The sequence below is a fragment of the Lutjanus erythropterus genome, chromosome 18 (assembly GCF_056507025.1).
Source record: "Lutjanus erythropterus isolate fLutEry1 chromosome 18, fLutEry1.hap2, whole genome shotgun sequence".
Lineage (NCBI taxonomy): Eukaryota > Metazoa > Chordata > Actinopteri > Lutjaniformes > Lutjanidae > Lutjanus > Lutjanus erythropterus.
The window spans coordinates 22,259,525-22,280,567 of record NC_139334.1 but is presented as its reverse complement, the minus strand read 5'-3'; the positions used below and the strand labels follow the sequence as shown (position 1 = coordinate 22,280,567).

At 39.0% G+C, this 21,043-nt stretch overlaps 2 protein-coding genes across 9 annotated transcripts in view; both read left to right on the top strand.

The window, feature by feature from the left end:
- tnika (TRAF2 and NCK interacting kinase a) overlaps positions 1–8,395 on the top strand; it is a 97,575-nt gene extending 89,180 nt beyond the window's left edge. For 7 of the 8 annotated variants that reach the window (XM_084741917.1, XM_084741913.1, XM_084741919.1 and 4 more), the window contains 3 exons: positions 2,563–2,722; positions 3,572–3,711; positions 4,464–8,395. In XM_084741917.1, the coding sequence (XP_084598043.1) occupies positions 2,563–2,722; positions 3,572–3,711; positions 4,464–4,547 (384 nt within the window). In that variant the 3' untranslated portion in view covers positions 4,548–8,395. Of the gene's footprint in view, positions 1–819; positions 1,547–2,562; positions 2,723–3,571; positions 3,712–4,463 lie in introns of those variants that run through there. The other variant, XM_084741915.1, reaches the window with a different exon arrangement.
- Positions 8,396–9,879: 1,484 nt separating this feature from the next.
- slc2a2 (solute carrier family 2 member 2) lies at positions 9,880–20,010 on the top strand. The gene is made up of 12 exons (XM_084741920.1): positions 9,880–9,940; positions 10,490–10,585; positions 13,081–13,289; positions 13,475–13,599; positions 14,764–14,879; positions 15,031–15,193; positions 15,766–15,872; positions 16,453–16,533; positions 16,893–16,997; positions 17,134–17,235; positions 18,981–19,184; positions 19,302–20,010. Exons 1-12 carry the CDS (start codon positions 9,926–9,928, stop codon positions 19,497–19,499), a joined length of 1,521 nt encoding a protein of 506 aa, XP_084598046.1. The 5' UTR covers positions 9,880–9,925; the 3' UTR covers positions 19,500–20,010.
- The last annotated feature ends 1,033 nt before the right edge of the window (positions 20,011–21,043 follow it).

Below are 21,043 nucleotides of genomic sequence, written 5' to 3'. Positions count from 1 at the left end.
CTGCTCTTTTAGTTTGCTAAATATGATGCATTGGACTCAGACTGTGTATATTAAGTCTGCAGAAAATGACAGAAGTGCTCTTATTACAGAACATCAAGAAGCTGCAACCACATTTCCTGTTGCAGCAAAGGTCACCCAAAGTGAAATTAGTGATGTATTAAAGAACCAGTGAGAAGGATTTAGTGAAAGAGGAGCCGCTCCCTCTGTACATATAAACGGCTCTTTCTTATTTTAAATATAACTCTGAAAATTCTGCCAATAGAAGTCCCTAAATCTTACCTTTAATGTGTAAATCACTTGTTGCAGCTGGTAAAGGTGGGGCTAATTAAAATTAAAGTACTTTATATACTGCTGGGTAGCTTCTGAATTCCCCCTCAGGGATTAATAAAGTCTTATCTGAACCTATAAACCCATAATAATAAATCCTGATTTATTTGCTGATACTTGAGTAAATAGTTACTTTCCATACATTCTGATCACACCATCAGCAGTTGTCTGTTTGCGTGTTTGAATGCAAATCAGTTTAGGTCCTTGCATGCAGATTAGTTAGTTCCGCGGTGGCTTCGCTAATTGCATGCTTTTACTCAAATCAAGTTCAAACACAGTTCAGCCAAACTCTTGCTTTAGTGGCAGTATTTCAGTGAATATAAACCCCTGGATACAGATGTGAGGACACGCAATTGTAGCCTGTGTTCGACTCGATGTCACCGAGCAGCGCGTGCACCACAGGACTTAATATCAAGGTGATTGTCTTTTTATGATTTTTGCCTTTAATCCATGCTTCCTCTCTCTCTCCTTCCCTGCCAACTTCTCTTCCAGTGTGCCAAACAGATGAAGGTGACACCCTGCCATCCACCCTTTAGACTAGATCAATAGATCTTTAGTAAAAAAACCCATAGTGGACGCAAAGAATTACTACATGTGTCTCTGTGCAGTTGAGCTCATTAGAGTAGAGATTAATGGACAATTTAGCTAGAAGTCGGTTTGCATGAATAAATTCATCTTACCCACAGGAGACATCACAACACTCTGAAAAGATGTAAGCTACTGAGAGATGTTTGAGCCACAGCAGAAAACATAAAGGGGTAGTTTGGATTATTTGAAGTGTCTGAGTGTGTATCTGTCATAAATAAATCTGTAGGGGCACCAGCAGAGAAGCTAAGCAGTGAACTGCTGTGGATGAAGTCAGCAACAAAACTTCTTAGCCACTTAAAAGAAGGTGTACGCTATATTTAGAATATTTTCTCTACTTTACTTTTCTGTCCAACAGCCTTTTGCTACGGGAAACCGTGGTCATACGAGCCAAATATCGCTCTTTCCCAACAAAACTCCTTAGACAAAATCATTTTACCTCACAGAACACGGGACCTGCTGGTCTGCTGGTACCTTGATCCGTTCATCTGTGTTACTGTGTGACTTCTGTGAATGCAAACTATCCTTTTAATGCACACTAAAAAAACATTAAAGGTACTGAGTAGACTGCTGAGGCAGTGGTAAACCAGTAACGTACGTGTTCTGCAAAGTAAAATTGCTGTCAGAGTGCTGAGAGACTGTATGACGGCAAAGTAAAGCAGTGAAAATATTCTGAATATAGCGCACACTTAAACTAATATTGATAATTTTATGTCGGCCCTTTTTTTAAGTGACTAAATAACATTTTGTTGCTGACCCTGTCCACAGTGGTACATTGCTTAGCTACTTTACTCCTCTCTGCTTCTCCTAACCAGCCAATTGGCTTTTACAATAGGCACAACCGCCCTTCAAATAATCTGCACTGCGCCTTTAAGACCACATATTTATTAGAATAATTAGAATATATTCAATGCATTGCTGTCAGATGTTTATAACGCACAACTGCACTTGACTCTCACCACAGTGACAATGTGCTCAGAATGGTTTGTGAGGTCAGAGTGCTGCTGTTTTTATATCTGATACAATCTGTAAATTGCTTCCTTAATGTGGTCAGAAGAAGTAGAAATGTGGCAGTAAGTGTCTACCATGTTGCGTGTGTGTGAACGCAGTTTCTCATGGGTTAAGATGAGTTTTTTCATTACCTCATCACTCACTTGTTTTACTGATATGACCCCTCGTTGTGCTCCCCAAGTGTAGTTTTGAGAGCCTGCAGGCACAAATAATGGCTTTGATCTATGGGCTACACTTAAAGGTAAAGTGCACAGATTCAAGCTACGTCTGTGTGTGTGTGTCACCGTTCCCAACCCTTCTGATGCTGTTTCTGTCCATTAAGGTCAGAGAAAAGTGCTATGGTTTATTACACAGAACAAGAAGGCTTCCAAGACAACAAGCCAAAGTCTGAGCCTTTTGATGCACTGGATGATGCTCCTGATATTTGGCAGCCTTGTCAGCGTCCACAAACTTGCTCTTTAGAGGATTACAGAAGGCGGGCCGGTCCAACAAAATGCCACAGAGCCGGCCAAATTCTACTGCATTAGATGCCCACGATGAAACCTCTGTAAATGTTTTAATCTAATGTAGATTACGATTAAATTTGACAGATTTAATTAAAGCCTCTGGGATGTTTGCATGTGTGTGTATCTGCGATAGATCCAGAGCCAGGTGACGCCTCACGCCATTGTGGTGCTGCCTAAGACTGATGGGATGGAGATGCTGCTGTGTTACGAGGACGAGGGCGTCTACGTCAACACCTATGGTCGAATCACCAAGGACGTGGTGCTACAGTGGGGAGAGATGCCTACCTCTGTTGGTATGTCCCACCCATGTGTGTATTTATGTGTGTTTAGTTGATTAACATGGATTTTTATCATCACTGTAGTCATTAAAACATCATAGAGAAACACCAAACTTGAAGTTAAGGGATTTTAATAACTTCGCTGATATATGCTAGCACCAATTTCAGCGCCTGTGCATGTGTGTGTTGCAGCTTCAGATCAAAAGTCTTGAGATCTCCCTGAGCACTGAACTCATGGGGGTTCATTTAAAGTTTAATTATGTTCAAAAAGTCATTAATATCTGCTTTCACAGGAAGGCAGAGCCGCTGCAAAAACAAGAAAGAGGAGGGAGAGGGGAGAATGTTTGAGAAACATGGAAAATGGATGTAGACGATCGATAATAGGGCTGCACGATTAATCGAAACAAATTGCAACATGGCAAGCGCAGTATTCAATTCAGAGAAGCTGTGACAACATGTTTATTTGGCACACACTCCATCAAATACTACATCATCATGATTTAATAGTGTTTTTTAGTGAAAATAAAAATTGTGACGCAAAAATGATCAGTCTATCTAGCCATATTGTTTAGCCCTAATCAATAGTGAATGTTTACAGAAAAGTAAGGCACAGGGAGGGAAAGAAAAAGAAGGCAATCAAGAGCTAGAAAGTCCAACAAAGGAATGTGTACATGTATGTATTGTCAGTAGAAAAATCACACTTATTTTGTTGTATGTTACTGCCATCATGTGGCAGACAGGGGTATTACAGTTTTTGAGCAACCACTACTTAGACAGGTGCCTAATTCTGCATTGTGCATTTGGATGCTCTGGGTTATGGGATGTTCTAATAATATATGTTTATTCGTATTTTGTGTTTTCCAGCCTATATCCATTCTAATCAGATTATGGGCTGGGGTGAGAAAGCCATAGAGATCCGCTCTGTGGAGACAGGTCATCTGGATGGAGTCTTTATGCACAAGAGAGCCCAGAGACTCAAATTCCTGTGTGAGCGGAACGACAAGGTAAAAAAAAAAAAAATCCCAGTCATTCTTATCTGTTGCCTTAAAATGACTGAAGTGCAGTAACATAATATTTAGAAAAATACCCGACCTGCTTTGGTCCAGTGATAGACCGATTGATCGGGCGGATTGTCTGGCATTTTGAGACAATCTGCATCAGCTGATCTGCATCTTCAGGCAAAGGTAGTCTTCACCCCTGTGAGTTCCAGGAACATGGTGAAAAAGTTTGTTTCAAGCTTTGTACTTTAACTCTCATGTATCCTGCTACAAATGTTTGCCAAAATCTCCACAGTCACCATCCTATTTCCAGAATGTTTCTCCATCCTAAATGACAACAAACCTAATCTAACCTTTACTGGGTATTGTTAAATATATATTACCTTATATAGAATAATGCAGTTGATTGAAGTTGCTTCTTATGTGCTAACCTGCTGTCCCTTAAATATAAATCACCTTCTGAAATCTACATGAGCCTTATATCGATCATCGGCCGCCCTGCTCTGTAAATATCAGCGCTGGCCACTGAAAAACCTATATCACTCAACCATTTATACATTTGAATGCATGAAAAAAATGGCCTTAAAGATGCTACAAAAGCCCTGCTTTTGTCCAAAGCAGGCTCCAAAAGTAGCTTTAAGGGACAAAACTGTTATGATTTACTTACAAAAAAACATTTTGCATAAATAATTATGTGTGTCCTGTAGTTTTTGAGAAATGATTTAGAAATGAGATCTGAAACTATTCTCTTTCTGCAGGTATTCTTCGCATCGGTGCGTTCGGGAGGTAGCAGCCAAGTTTTCTTCATGACCCTCAACAGAAACTCCATGATGAACTGGTGATCGCTCCTCCCGCCATCCGCTCTGCCTCGCTCTCCCATTGGCCCGGCCCGGCGACCCACCCGGGGCGATCCCGCAAACGTAACCCGATTGACCGAGAGGCCACAAGTTGAACTCTTTTAACACCCGAGAGACTAAAAAAGGTGTAGAAAAAAAAACAAAAAACAAAAGTTACCGTAGAGAAAAACAACAAAGACCTGTTCTAAATAAAGAGAAGTGTTACCCTAGATTATGTCGGGTCATGCAGAAGCCATCGTTACTCAACTGACTGGCAAACTGGTGCCACTGACTTTCCAAATATTCCTACTTTTCTCTGTTGTGTCTGTCCTATTGTCTCCAAACGGACCAGTGCATTCAAGTAACTGTAGAAATCCACCTTCCACTCGCCTGTCTGTCTCTTCTACTTCCTTTTCATGCCCTCCTTCCCGGTAGATCTCACTTTTTCTATCCTTTGACACCCACGTCTTCCATTTTTCCTCACTTCCCATCTGCCGCGTGTGTTGCTCACTCCGACAGAACTGCACCTCAGAGGTTGGAGAACAGATGAATAAGATTTAATATCAATTTAAATAGATACTTCCGAATATGACAGCGCAGGGAGGGCAGCCGAGGGATCACAAATCCATTCTGGATGTCGGCGGTGAAAGCGGACAGCCTGATTGATTTTCTTTCTCCTCTGTCGCTCCTCCTCCTCCTCCTCCGCTTCCTCCCTCCTCCTCCTGCCATCTTTTTGGGCTCTTGAGTAAACTGAATTGTGATTTAATGTTCGATCGCATGTCTCTCTGATAGAGATGCGGCGAGACTCCGCCGTCATAGGCGGCGGGTTTTTAACAGTATGCAACAATGATGTCTGTGTCCCTTTAAAATGAAATCACTGGTCCATTCTGTCTTCTGTTTTTTTCTCCTCCTCCTCCTGTCATGATCATCACACTGTTTTTTCACTTTTCCGTCTTTAAACTCTGAAGGTGCTGCATCAGATATACTGTAACATTAAACGAACAACGAGAGCGTCATTCTGTTTATTTCTCTTCTTTTTCTTTTTTTTTTCTGTGGCTGCGTCAGTCAGTCTTTGAAGCTTGATGAAATGTACAGCACATCTGTGTCTCTGAAATCAGGAGTGTGTGTTAGTGTGTGTGTGTGTGCGCGCGTGTGTGTTTGACATGAGTCCCATTTCAAATCACTTTCGAATCAAAGTGGGATATCGAAATCAATGTCCAGAAAAAGAGTCAAGTAACTCAAGTCTCTGTGTGTGAACTTTTAATGCGATCAAAGCAACATTGAGTGTGTTTACATGCAGATTTATGATATCTTCTTAGTACGGAGTTTATGAGTTGGTGTATTTGAACACCATGCATTTAAAGATAGGCAATATTAGGTTGGTTGATTGTTTTGGAGTACGTTTCCGTTTCCTTTGACACAGTAGTGTTTTTTTGCTATTCATGAATACAGCCATGAATAAGCATGTGAACAGCTGTAGCATCCAGTAATGAAATAACTACTAGGGATGCACCCGAATCCGAATATTTCATCCAGGAAGCACAAACAGCGCGACGTCTATCTGAATATTGCTCATCATTATTCAGAAAACATCAGTGCCATGATAACTTTGGCATAGTTAAAAAAAAAAAAAAAAAGGTTGCATCTGTTTTAATCAGTCAATGATTTAATGCATCAAGATTTTTCTCCTCAGCTGAAGGATATTTTTTTATACTTGTATGAGAAAATGCAACATTTGCCCGATTTAATGTGACTTCTGGTGTGAAGCGCGCCCAGTTCTGGTCTTCTATCCAAATCATCATTTTGTTGGTTGAACAAATACAAATACAAATAAAAATGTCTCTCTGCACATCTAATAACTACCATTAATGTAATAACTGCCAATAACATAATCATTTATCTGTTTTTAATGTAATAAAAGTCTATAATGATAATAATAACTGGCTCATATAAGGTAATAACTTTTTTGGCATTCTGTAATCATTTATTACATTATTGACCGCTTATCACATTAACTGGATTTTATGGGCAACCCACCTAGTAATTTTCATTGTATAATCTGATTGATCAAGTCAAGTTTCTTTTTCTTTCTCTCAATTTTTTTTTTTTTGCGTATTGATCAATTTGTCTTCTTGACTTGGTATATAAACACTCTGTCATTAGCTTTTTTAAAAGTTTCCATTATGACATTCTTATAATAATGAACATCCCCATGAAGAATATAAAAGGCTCGTCGCTTACAGTATTTGTCTTCTTCAGGAAAACTTGAATCTTTGAGTTTAAGAAACAACATTATTTGGGTAAATGTCTGCAGCTGAAATTATTAAATCAGTAACCTCTCTTGACGTTAATGCATTTAGTCAACAATTTCTGAAATGCAGATTGTTTCTAAAAATCAAAGATTCTAATTTATCTGAAAAAGAAAAGTAAATGATCTCAATGAAAGATTATTGGCCAACAAACCTTCTTTATTAGTTTGTTTCAAAACTTAATTTAGTGAAGACAGTTGCCTTAAAATTCTGAATTTTCTCAACTTATTTTTTACAGTACAGTTGGCGGTTTATTGACAAGTTACTCAGAATTAGGACTGAGATTCAAGTGTCAGGATTAGTGATTTTGTTTTTTTTGTTTTTTTACCCAGTTCTGGTTCAGAACTTTTATTACATCATTTGCCAGTTATTACATTATTGACTTCTATTACATTTAATAATGGAAAAATTATTACCTTCTCGGCAATAATTACATCAACAGTAGTTATCACATTATTGGCTGCTGCACCTGTTCATCCTGAGTTCAGCCTCGACAGGATAAGAGCTACTATCCCGAATACTGTGTGCATGTGAAAGCACTCATTGTTGAAAGCTGTGGTGTCCTTTTTGAATCATGCTCCTCCTCCCTGATTGGTTCTTCTGATTTTGGCTCCTACCTGTTTGTACAGTGCCTAGCATGATGTAAGCAAAACAAAAATGGAGGCCAAAAGATTATCGCTCACGTTTCTGATTAATAATTTTATTATTATTATTATTGTTGCCTATTTGGTTACTTTACACCGTTTTCTTTTTTGTGTGTGTTATTATCTAACTTTAACACATTGCTGATGTTATCTGTCTCTTCTAATGGAGATGTACATTAACAAATTTAAGATTTGATTTATTCTTTGAAAGGAGTAACTGAACCTTGCCATTTTTTTCTAAATATTTAGTACAGCTCAATCATTACATACTGTTTTGAATTTCTGACACTATTGAGGGTGGACTATTTCGTGCATAATCATCCACGTTGGAGAGCACTGTAATGCAGATTAGTCTTTTTTTCTGGTGGATATACTGCAGGTTTGGCAGTATGTTAGCCTATGGTTAACAAAAACAACTCATTCCAGTGACGTACTGATTATTTGAATCAAGTTTTTTTTCTGTTTCAGTTATATTTTTAAGGACTTTTTTTTACACATCCACACACTAGCTGTTCCTGTGCGGCAGCTGTAAGTTAGGTTCACTGGTCTCTTTTAGGGGGAGCAGGCTAACATTTTAGCAATAAAGAGCCGAGCTGAAGAAACCACTGTCTTCCCTGTGTGTGCACGCATGCATCTGTGTGTGTGATTAATGAGCAAGCGTGAATGGGGGCATTATTTACTATGTTTGTCCATTGTTGAACTCACTCTTCCCGTTGGAAAATGCTGATGGTCATTACACTGAGGACTCTCCTTTCAAAGACGAAACCACTGTATTCTTTATTCTGTTTATTATTTCTTGTTTTCTTTATTTTGAAAGAGCATTACTAATGTCCTGTTTTGGGATTTATTTGTTTTGTAAAAGAGAAGCTGTAAGAGAGAAATAAATGAAACTAGAGCATTATGCTTCTGGAGTTGTTTGTGTGTTTTTTTTTTTATCATGCCAAATACTACTGGACCCATCAGCCAAATACTTTTGTGCACATTTATGACTGTATGCTCAAGGACCTCTTGTGGTTGTTGTGGTGATTCACAGTTCTCTGTTTCATACCAGCTGCTGACTCCTCGCTCCTCTTAACTAGTCGGTAGGGGCTGCAAGACATCAACAACTAAAAAAAGGCTCACCTAGTCTCAAAACTTTCGAAACCAAAAATTTGTATTTCAGAGACTTTTTTTCCCCTGTGTTTTGGTGACTTGTAAAGACTGAAAGTAACCAAATAATAAGTACAATGCAACATTTTTATGTTAAACTTGGCTTATTTTACAAAATGCTCAAAACTTTCCTTAAGAAACAGGATTTCTTCTTTCCAGGAGGTCTGGTGTGGTGCAGCTGTGCAACTGTACACGCTGCACAGTGCCAGAAGCGGGTTGCAATACTGAAAAGGAAAAGGTTGAAAAGATGTCGTACAAGGAAGGAAATACAGACTTGAATCTAATCAGCTCTGTGCCAAAACATTAACCTAAGAGCTGCAACTTCCACTGGGACCTGCAGGCTCCAACCAACATAAAAAATATTTCTCCAAAAATTTAGATTTCAATATCAATTATACTGTTGTAAAGCCACCTGTTTGCTTGTGATGTTCTAAATAAATAACAACATGCTCTAAATAAATGAGAAATTTGGATTTAATTGTCCTATTAATTGTTTCCTTATTAAGTTTTGGTGAACCCAGAACACTCTGTTACAATACCATTACATTATTCTGTGCATCTCAAAGAAAACTGAGACTGTACTAGACTGCAACGCTCAAGTTAAAGAAAATACTTTACTGTACTATAAAAAAAAAAAAAAAAAAAAAAAATGCAAGTCTCAGCTGGTTGCATTGCAGTAGGTGCTTCAATGTCTGTTGCCTGGTGGAGATCTGCAGTCTTTGGAGTGCACTCCTCTTGATATGGATGTGTTTGTGTGAAAGCTTGTCTTTTTTTTTTTTTTTTTTGCAAGTGTGCACATTTCTATCAGTGACCTCAGACTTTGTCCACTGATCAAGTATATTATTAACAGCATGTTTGTGAGAGAGATAGAGACAGAGAGAGAGATTAGGGTCCAAATTGTCATTATTACCATCCAAGACACTTTAAATATAAGCAGTGTGCTATTTGGCATTAATTTTTGGATTCAGTTATTAATTATAATAAGCAGTTGTCCATAATCTTCCAGTGTGAAACACAACAAATAAGATCTATTTTCCACATTAGATTCCAGACTGTCTCATTGTCACCATGATTAATATTTTATTGCTTTCCTGTGAGAATAAATAAGACCACCATTCATTAATGTGTAAGCTTTCTGTCAGAACTGTAGGTGAGGGTGCGTATGTGTGTGTGTGTCTGTGTGTGTGTGTGTATCCATGTATGTGTTTGGTGAGTGTTCACGGCGTGATCAGGCTGCAGCTCTCATTGATCATTACCCTCCTGGCTGACACTCTGGACCATCATGGAGTCGGGGAAGGTAGGACAATTCTCAACAAATACTTTCCTTAAATGTGCCTCATAAAATAGTCATACATTCTAAATCATTTAGGCAACACTGGCAAACAGGTGGCTGGTCCCTGTGTTGATGACATCAGGGGGTGGCACTGACCACTCAAAACGAAAGAAATGACCAGCTTTTTATTGCCTGTGACTGTTTGCTGAAAGAGACTGTCGTGGATTGAATTCTGAAGTGTCCACCACAACACAGATGCCATTTAAATGTATTTGTAGCACGTGCAAAATGTTTCATTTAAGCGCTTTTCTGTAACTTTTGTAATTTTTGTGTGTGAACATTCTCATGATTGTCAGAGATGGTGCAAAAAGCAGTAATAAATCCATCAATCATGTGGATTAAGTCATTTTTCCTGCATTTTATGTCCACTTTTATTTGTGACCGTGCACTAAACAAGTAAAGCTGAGTGATCATGTACTCTCGTGGTCTTTCTTGTGTGCATGTTAAACTGTTTGCTCATGCATTCATGTGTGTGTGTGTCCTTATCTGAATGGGTATTGTTCACTCCTGCAGCAGCTAACAGGTACACTGGCCCTGGCTGTGTTCACAGCAGTTCTCGGCTCCCTGCAGTACGGCTACAGTCTTGGAGTCATCAATGCACCCCAGAAGGTAGGATCAACTTCATCACAGCCTTTGCTCCCTTACTGGGCAAACTAATTGCCTTAGCATACTAATATTTGCATGCAAATCAGAAATTTTGACAGAGCTTATTCCACATTATGTCAATTTGCCAAAAGTGTTAGTTCTCTGTATAAACTTTCCTGCAGCACTGGAGACAACATAAGACTCTGAGAGAACAAAGAACAGGCTAGACTTACCTTTTCTCAATGTCTAGAGGAAATAACTTTTACCCAAACTTTTTCCAAGTTTTCTTGTGTAGCCGTCTGAGAATTGTTTCATCTGAAACTTTGCAAACTGTCTGAAACTCTCTGGTCTGCGAGGAGTAGCATTTTGAGTGCGTCTCCATCAAAGACACGTCCTGTGGAGTGGTAGACAAGTCAGAATGTACCTCATGCCAATGTCTCTCTGCTGCGAGCTGCTGGAAGAGCAAAGCGCAATTTAATTCCCAGCCACAGGACAACATTATGCTCACCACGGAGCTCTTTGATGAGGACATCCTCCCGTCCAGTTCTGTTCAGGTGGCACTGCACTCTTTTACTCTCCCTGCAGAATTTATCTTTAATATACGGACCAGCATTGGTTATCAGGCCAACCTTCATTGGCCCCAGTGTGGATTACATCTCAAAACTTGGAGTGGAGGTTCTGGCAGACAAGAGACGCGCTTCCATTTCTGTTGACAGTCATGTCTGTCCCAGATTGTTTGGCCAATTTGTGCTCAGACCACTTCTGGACATTGTTCAGGACAGAAAGCAGATGTACATCTGAGCCATGACTGGTCATGCTGTATGAATTCAGCTGAATTTGTCATGATGTTGTTGTCATGGAAACAAGCCAGCACATGTGTATGGAAGAGGGCAATTTGAGAACAAGAATCTACCAGATAAAAAACAAAAAACAAAAAACACTGAGCCACAATGAGCTCCCTTAATTTTTTACCTGTTCTCGGACATTCCCCAATCTGGTCGTGATGTTCCTCTGTCTCCTCCTGTCCTTGCTAATAAGGATGCCTAAATAAGGGAAGTCCTCCACAAACTCATGTGGCTCACCTTTAGGTGTATTAATGTACAACAGCTTGTTTTTTTGGCAAATATATCAAGCTTGTCTGCCTTATCTTGTATGTTGTGATAGTTGGTGGCAAAGATAGCTCAGTCATTGGCAAAGTCCAAATGTAGGTGTGACAGGTGCCTATTAACCAGAGGTGGGATGGAACAAAGTAGAAATAGCTTTACTTTTACCACCTACATTATAACACAAATATCTGTACTATTTTGCGCGATTGCACACTGCCTTCTCAACATCAAGATGATTCCTTGGTGTATCCATCAGTGCACATCACGCATGAGCAAGACAGCTGTAACAAGACAAAAATGGCATAAAAGAGGCAAAATATAAAGAGAGAGGCTCGATCACAGAAAGAAGGCATCTAGTGAAGCTAGAGACTTTTTTGCAGGGCAGGAATGATTTTCAGACCTGAAAGGGCACGACTTGATACAAGAACTTTGAGAACCAGCTTCTGCTGAGGCTGAACAAAAGATTTTGGTCGTCATATAGAGATGTGGGAATTTCTAACATGAGAAGAAAGACATAGTTAGACCTGAAGTATGTCATCTTTCAAGGGTCAGTTAGCTTTGCACACAAAAATCTGGTACTTTTGTTAAGACTGCACTTTTTTGACTTTTGCTTACGAGTGTTTCTTAAAACAAGTATCTGTACTTCTGTGTGAATGCGTGCACTTTTGTCACCTTTGCACCCAACTAAGCAGACGCAGAAACCTGCTATGTTTGCCATATAGAGCAAAGGGTCATAGGGTAAAGAAGCGTCCTCCTGAAGGAAGGCCTTATCTCTGACCGCTGTCAGATACTATGTGGTAAGAACACTGACATACTCACTGCAGCCTTTGGTCTGTGGATTAAATGGTGAACACTGTAAGTCACTGTGCAGTCAGAGCAGGACACTAAACAAGATGGAAATATGTTACTTTACTAAAATTAGACACAAAACTAAACTCACTGTCAGAAGCATCTTTCCATGATCAAAATGTAGCTGAAAGATTTTTCTCTTTAACTGACATGTTCTCTATTTAAATGTAAGGTTGCAACTGTGATCAAAGACATATATACGTAGACGCCGCATTAGCCTTCTGATCGCATGTCAGCATCGCTGCCATATCGGTCCTGTCAAGACTGGTCTGTGATCAAATATATGTAAATGGAGGAGCTGCGGTTTGCAGACAAAAAGCTAAATGTTCACATTTCCCAACGGATTTCAGTGAGTCGTTTTTATGTTCAAGGTTTCATGATCTGTGTGGAGAAAGTTATGAAAATGAAAATTTGGGGAAAAAAAACGCAGCTCCTCTGTTCACAGGTCAGTCTTGATGTGAGGTTGATGCATTTCAGCAATGGGCCAGTGCAGCGTCTATAATATTATATGTCAGTGGCCGTGATTCTACCTCTTGATGAAGCATAAACGTGTCTGTGTCACAGGTCATTGAAAAGCATTATGGACGGTCCCTCGGGGTGTGGACAGAAAGGGCCGCTGTCCTGTCGGAAAACAGCACAGAAGAAGAAGAGTTCTCTGAAGCAGGACAACACCCTGCCGTGGTCGTATACTGGTCGTTGTCGGTGGCGATCTTCTCCATCGGTGGCATGGTCTCCTCCTTCCTGGTGGGATTTGTGGGAGACCTGAGAGGAAGGTAAGAAAGGGAGGACAAAATAATGAAAAGTCTGGCGGAAAAAGAAACACCTGAGGAAAATGATGGCGTATGGAGAGCGGAGATGGAGGCAAACGTTACAAAGTTAATCCAGGATCGATATGGAGTAAAGCCATTGTACACATTCCCTTATCCATCATCCACCTTTCTGTCTCTTTGTCTTACAGGGTGAAGGGCATGTTGATGGTCAATATTCTTGCTGTAGCTGCTGGACTGCTGATGGGTCTTTGCAGAATGTGGAAACCTCACATCATGGTCATCGCAGGCCGCGCTGTCATGGGCTTTTACTGTGGTAACGTAAAGCACTATAACGCATTATAACCTTTAATACTCACATAATGTAGCACCCATGTTTATGGGTTTTACTAAACAGAAAAATGAAATGCAACACTTTCGTTTTTGCCATCATTTGTCATGAGTTGAAGTAAAAATATCTAAGGCTTTTTCAGTGCACAGAAAAGGTTTATTTCTCTTAAATATTGTTGTACAAATAGGAACTCTGGTAAAAATAGAGGAACTGATTCAACAGATTTACTCAAATAAAAGTGAAGTAGTCCTCTGAAGGACCTTGTTTGTTTCTGTGCAAAGATAACAGAACATCACTTTTTTTCATTGTTAAGTTGAGACAGACAGGCCTGTCTGTTCCGTCTTGTTACTTCTTTAACATGTTATTTCATCGTCTTGTTACTTTTTTTTTTATGTTGTTCTTGTCTTGATACATCTTTGTGTTGTTGTGTCTGTCATGTCTTTTGTCTTGTTGTTGTCTTCTTTTGTTCTTGGCTCTTTAAGTCATTTACATCTTGTTGCATCGTTTTTTGTCTCTTAACGTCATTTTTGTTTTGTTATGCTTTTTATCTTGTTAATGTTTGTTATGTCTTTTTGGTTTAGTTATGTCTTATGTCGCTTTTGTCTTGGTGCATCTTTTACATCATTTTTGTCTTGTTACATTTGTTTCATCTTGTTATGTCTTTGTATGTGATACGCACTGATAGATACACTGAGGAATCTTTTTTCCATATGTTATTTTCTCATCCATTTAGGTTGAAATCAGTCTAGATGTTGGGAAGGTGGTGAGCTATAATGCAAACTAAAAATAATCAATAACTTTACTCAAATACACCAAAACTCACGTAACAACCCTGTTATAAAAATGTACGGAATAGAAAGTACAGGTATTTGTGCTCAAATGCAGGGAGTAAAAGTAAAAAGTTGTCAGAAAAATAAATACTTACTCTAACGTGGATTTTTAACATATTTCAGAGGAAAAGTTGCAAGAAACTCTTTCTGTGTGCATAGAAGAAATCTTTGATTATTCAAATTTGAATTGATGAAAAATGGCAGCAAAAACAAAAGTCTTGTGTTTATATTTCTGTTGAGTGTGTAAGAATATTCCCCTTCATGATCGAAAGATACTTAATAAATATTTTAGAGAAAATTAAGAGTGTGTGTGTTTCAGGCTTGACATCTGGGCTTGTGCCTATGTACATTGGAGAGATTGCACCCAAGGCGTACAGAGGAGCTCTGGGAACATTACACCAGCTGGCCATTGTCACAGGCATCCTAATCAGCCAGGTGAGGCACGCACACACACACACACACACACACACACACACACACACACACACACACACACACACACACACACACACACAGCAGCAGCAGCAGCATCTTTGCTTGTTAACATACTGAACACATAACCTAAACCATTTGTGTGTGGATGTAGGTAATAGGCTTGGACTTCATACTTGGTAATGATGACATGTGGCCCCTGTTGCTCGGTCTGTCTGGAGCTCCGGCAGTATTACAGTCCTTCCTGCTGCCTCTGTGCCCCGAGAGTCCACGGTACCTTTACATCCTACTGGGAAAGGAGCAAGAGGCTCGAAAGAGTAAGAATTTCACACAGCAACTCTCTACATCTTTCTTTTCCTCTCTTGTGCTCTGGTATTACAGTTTACAGGCTACTCACGATACTTTAAAGGAGTAGTTCAACAATTTGGCAAATGCCCTTATTTGTATTCTTGCACAGTAAGATGAGAAGATCTATAGCTCTCATGTCTGACACATTTAGCTAGTTAGTGTAACTTATTACATGGTTGGAAATGGGCGAACAGCAGGCCTGGCCCTGTCCAAACCTCTAAAGCTCAACATTTAACATGTCATACCTCATTTGCTTGATTTGTTGACAAAACAAACTGTAAAAAAATGTTAAGTTGTATGCACCAGAATTGTTGGCAGTCAAGAAAATACCAGTAGACTGACAGATTTTCTACAGACTAAAAAAGTAAGATATATTGTGGTACAAGATATCACATATTGATAAGTGAACTTTAGAGATGCTGATAGGCGAATTTATTACATTTGGAGAGAGCCAAACTGTTTCCCTCTGTTTGCGGTCTTGAAGCTATGCTAAGCTAACCAGTGGATGTAGCTTTATATTTGCCTATTTGTTTCATTGCAGGTTTGCTTCGTTTAAAGGGTGTGTATGATCCAACTCCTGATCTGGAAGAGATGAGGAGAGAGAAGGATCAGGCAGACAGGGAGCCCAGGGTCTCTATCCTTTCACTGGTACGTCTCAATATAGGAAGTGGGTCACTTGAACCATATTACCTAAAATTCATCTCTCTCTCAAAATTCATCTTAAATAATAGTAATGTAAAAGCCTATTTAAAGCTATTATCTCAAAAAACAAGCCAACCGAGGATTAGGACATACTAAGAGCTTTTAGAGCGGTGCAGAAACATTATGACATCAGAGTGACTCTCATGAAGAAATGCTTTATGTTGAAATATTAGTTGCTCCATCTTATTAAAAGCTCTCACTGTAAGTGTGAGCTCCAGATCTCAGCTTTCCTAAATGTACATGTTCAGTTTTAAAGATTACCGACTTCATATGAAACACCGCAATGAGGAAACATGTTGAAATACTTGCTTCATGCATAATAAAAACAACTCTGACTTTGTTTGAATTTGCTTTAGCCATCATATTCTAATTAGCATATTCTAATAATTTCAAACAAAGCAGAAGAAAGACATGCACTCAACATCTGGTCGGAAGTTAAACAAAGACTTACGTGCATTGCAATCATGTGCTTTAGAAAACCTTTGCAGTGACAATCGTCTGTTCTCTGTTTTGTATTCTCCCCAAGATCTGCTCCTCTCAGTACAGACAGCAGCTGGTGGTTGCCCTCATGATGCACCTCTCCCAGCAGTTCTCTGGAATCAATGCGGTGAGTGGCAAATTCATTTCCACTGTTTATTTTTCTGTCTGTCATTCAGTTTACAGACTTTAAACAAAACTATAGGGATTTTGGTGGTTAAATGACAGGAAAGTCATGGTTTCATTGTCAGAAATGGTCAGAAATTGCTAAATGTTCCTTATTAAAAGAAAGCTGGTAAATTTTCTTTACATGTAGACCTATATGCACGTATATAGAAGGAAAGTTTGTATATATGGATAGAAATGTGAGAATACTGAATGAAATCTTGAGAATACATTCATTCCATATTCAAAAATTCCACATATTCAAACTTTTACTGTCATTCCAAAACCTTCTTCCTAAACTACTTGTTTTTTTTTCCCCTGAAGATCTTTTATTACTCCACGGCTATCTTTGATCGGGCCGGTGTCGGTCAGCCAGTCTACGCCACTATAGGAGTCGGAGCCATCAACACAGTCTTCACTATGGTGTCTGTAAGTGGCTACATTTATATGCATACAGATGCAAAATACACAGACATGTGCGGACACATAAACCATGAACGTGCATGCACCAATGTTTTCTTATTCCTTCAACACACAAAGATAAACTGTGTACGTCATGTTCTAGGTTGCACTGGTGGACAAGGCTGGCAGGCGCACTCTGACTCTGGCTGGTCTGGGAGGGATGTGTTGTTGTGCAATTGCAATGACCGTGGGCCTCAGATTCCAGGTTTGTTCAATCAGATCATCAGAACTTTACTCTGTCTGCAACTTTAACTGAACTTTCATTGTTTATTTTTCCAGCCTGCAAATGTTTTCCTTGTTGTCCGTGAAGAAGGTGTTAATGACCCACAAGAGGTTAAATATCAGAAAGATAGAACTGAATAAACCTTTCAAATGAAAGGTGAAACATCTTCAAGAACCTCAAGCAAACACTTTGATAGCTCTTAGTGAAATTTCCATTGTTCTTTACCACCTGTATCAAGTCACTGAGTTGTTTGCCATGTTTGTCAGCCTCATATTCATCAAATATTTTATATAAATTGTCAATAAGAGTATGAAAGTTCAGTCACAACCTTGGGAACTTCAGTTTTTGCACAGACAAAAAAAAAACTTAACTCAAGTTCCACTTACCACTTTTTTTCTTCATCAGCAGACAGAGTAAAGCTCAGCTGTCATTATGTCTAACAACTTTCTATTTTTGTGAGCAGTTTTGTACTTATCCATGCATAAGAAGTTTTTAACTAGTTATGAAACAGTCTCAGTTTAACACTGATGCCTTTATACGACCTGAAATGATGCTGCTTTTTTCCCACTGGGGCCTCTAAAATCAACACAATATGAAATGTCCTCATAGCTGTTTAAAGTTACACTTGAGACAAGTTGCACTTGAGACCTTGGGCATTGATCCCAGGGGGGATGAGTCCTACCCAACTTCTGAAAAACATGAAGAAGTCAGTTCCCTCCCTAATGAGCTTTGCGACAGCCTGCAAGATGGAGGAGATGGAGAACTGAGATGTATCCAATGTTCCCTCCATCTGTTCTTCTCAGGGGTATGAAACATATCCTGTCGTGGGGTGAAAATGAAAATGAGCACCGTAAAAGTGCCAAACCAGTCAATACATGTACATCTGAGGTTACTGAGTAAAAGACATCATGCCAATTGTTCCTACAGATCAAAGCAAACCAGAAAAGAGTCTTGATAGTGAGACTTAAGTTTGTACAGTGAAAAAAATGTAGTCCTGCTATAAAACACCTGCTTTTTTTAACGTCTGTTATGCAGCATTAAGTAACGTAGAGAGTGTTTTCTACTTCTTATGTAATAAGAACCAGTCCTTGATTGAACTAGATCTGGGATTACCTGAAAAAAAAAAAAGATCAAATCCTCATACCTCACTTTGGAAAATTCCCTATGATTTTATTTTACTAGTGTGAACAACAAAAAAGTTTTTGGTGAATCTGAGAAATAGCTCAATGGTTAAGCAGCATGTCAGGAGTACAGCATGAATGTGTAACCAAGGGATCAAATCCTACCCTGCTGCTCCTGAAAGTTTTCAGTATTTCTGTTTTTGTTGATGCAAAAAATATCAAAAATGTATAGCTGCTTTCTGACAGAGACGTGGTTCAGCAAGATAGGCTGATGCTTAGAAGTGTGAAGTAAAAGGATCAAACCTGGCTTCATTCACTCCAAGCCTTCAGATTTTCCAAGTTATCTCCTCAGTCGTGTCAAGAAATCTAAGAGCAAACAACTGAAGAAAGAGCTTCAGGAGTAGCTCACCAACCTCCGAGCATGCTGTTGGATGGTTCAGTTGGTAATAGTTAATATATTTATAAAATCTGGTGATGCACACATAAGAACAGTACAAACACATACTGCTTAAGTGGGAGCTCAGTACTCTACTTAAAATGATCAAGTGCTGCATGAGATAATCAAGAAACTACCCTGAACTAAACTGTGTGTACTCTTCCCTCCAGAGTGAATTCTCGTGGATGAGCTACGTCAGCATGTCAGCCATCTTCCTCTTTGTGAGTTTCTTTGAGATTGGTCCTGGTCCCATTCCATGGTTCATAGTTGCTGAACTGTTCAGCCAGGGACCTCGGCCTGCAGCCATCGCTCTGGCCGGCTGCTGCAACTGGACCAGCAACTTCATCATAGGCATGACCTTTATATATATACAGGTAGGCAGAAAGGACACGCATATGTACTGTAAACTTGTGCAACATATACGCTTGCATGTGGGTTGACTGGGACACACTCCTGTCATTTTGTTATTTATCTTTTTTTTTTCTTTTCAGGCTTGGTTGGACTGTTATGTGTTCATCCTGTTCGCTGCGCTGCTTCTCTGCTTCACCGTGTTTACTTATTTTCGGGTCCCTGAGACCAAGGGCAAAACTTTCGAGGAGATTGCTGCCGTCTTCCAGAAGGGACGGAAAAAGCAGAGCCCCACAGACACAACTGAACTGCAGCAGCTCAAAACGTCCACGGATGCTTGAAACGACAGCTATGCGCTTGCGTAGATCATTTGTTTGCATGTGAAAAGGTGTCAGTTTGTCAGTATTTCAAATGCCAAGACTTTATGTACATGTGTCCTTTTAGTATTATAAAAATTAAGGAGAAAAGTCACATTTGAATGTTTTCATGTAAGCAGCATACTGTAAAAGCAATAAGTTAAGAAAGCTTTCCGTTATATGAAGTGGTGCTTACATTTAGTTTAAATCTCAATTTTTGTTGCAGTGTTATGATTGGATGGTTAAAGCAGCTAGAAGTGAAGCAGGATGTTTTCACACTCATTCCTTAAATGAGAGTTTAAGGCACGTCTGCACAAGCATTGCTAGTTTGGAAGCCAGTTATGGTCCACTGTCTTTCAAACAAGAGATCTACAATATATTGACTGTATTTATCATAAAATGACCATCAGAGATTAAGGAAAAATGCAAAGTTGAAATACATGCTTCTGTGTCAGCAATGCTATAGCCCTTGGAATTTGAATAACTGGTTTACTTTTCCTGTTTCATGTTAATTAGAGTTCAAATTAATGCTGAATGTTTGCTGAATGAGCAAATCTCCATTTATGAGTCATAACAAATTATTAATAATATTGTAGGAGGAGTAGATGTTAATAGCGGTTTACTCGAGCAACGCCAACAGATTCTGGATTTTTCAATGCGGGATGCACAGTTTAAGTAATTTAAATAATTTTGTTGAGGTAATTAAAAGTTTTTGATCATATATTTATCATCATCATCCAAAACAGAGTATTTCATACACCTTATTCTATGTCTGGAGGGGATCTTTAAGAAAACCATTTTTTTAATCCACCCTAGTTAGGATGCACTGTTTAAGGGAACCAATATAGCAGGCAGGGGGTGATTAAAGTTTAACCAATACCAGAGGAAATTTACTCTGTTTGCAGACAGGTCTGTTTACCCAAAGACTCTGTCCCTCTTAAACAGCCCCCAGCAACCCTCCAGGACTACTTTAAGACTAATTACTAGTTTGCTGTGCTCTTTGCAGTAAACGCCTAAGTTTTGCTCTGAGCTAAACAGTGACAAACACCTGGAAACACAGGAAATCTGCAGGAAAAATGAGAACCGTTCGACAGAGAGACAGTATTTTACATCTTCATAACTGTCTTCGACATTTCTCATTACAAGTACTTGAAATAATCTCAGCTACAGCTAAACCCTCTGTCTTTCTACTTAACTAACTTTTTTGTGTGTTTTAGTGCCTACAGAGAAAAAAAAAACTGTGAATGAAAGTTAGCTGTTTTCTTTCTGTTTGGACAAAAATTAAAAACTTAATTTAAAACCACATGATGATTTTAGGCAAGTATCTTAAGTCTGATTTCAAATGTGAGCAAATGGATAATGAAGACATCATGAAAAGTTAGAAATTGTGTCAATGTAGATAATCTTGTTAATTAATGTATTTTTATTATTTACCTACACATGTTAAAGTGATTACAGGTTCTAAATAATAGTAGTAGTAGTAGTAGTAGTAGTAAATTAAATAAATAAATTGCCCCTTTCTGATATAC

Bases quoted from the DNA above. Each gene is read 5' to 3' on its own strand.
- slc2a2 (XM_084741920.1), top strand. The intron at 10,586-13,080 runs GTAGGATCAACT...TCTGTGTCACAG, and splicing joins TCATCAATGCACCCCAGAAG to GTCATTGAAAAGCATTATGG. The intron at 16,534-16,892 runs GTGAGTGGCAAA...TTTCCCCTGAAG, and splicing joins AGTTCTCTGGAATCAATGCG to ATCTTTTATTACTCCACGGC.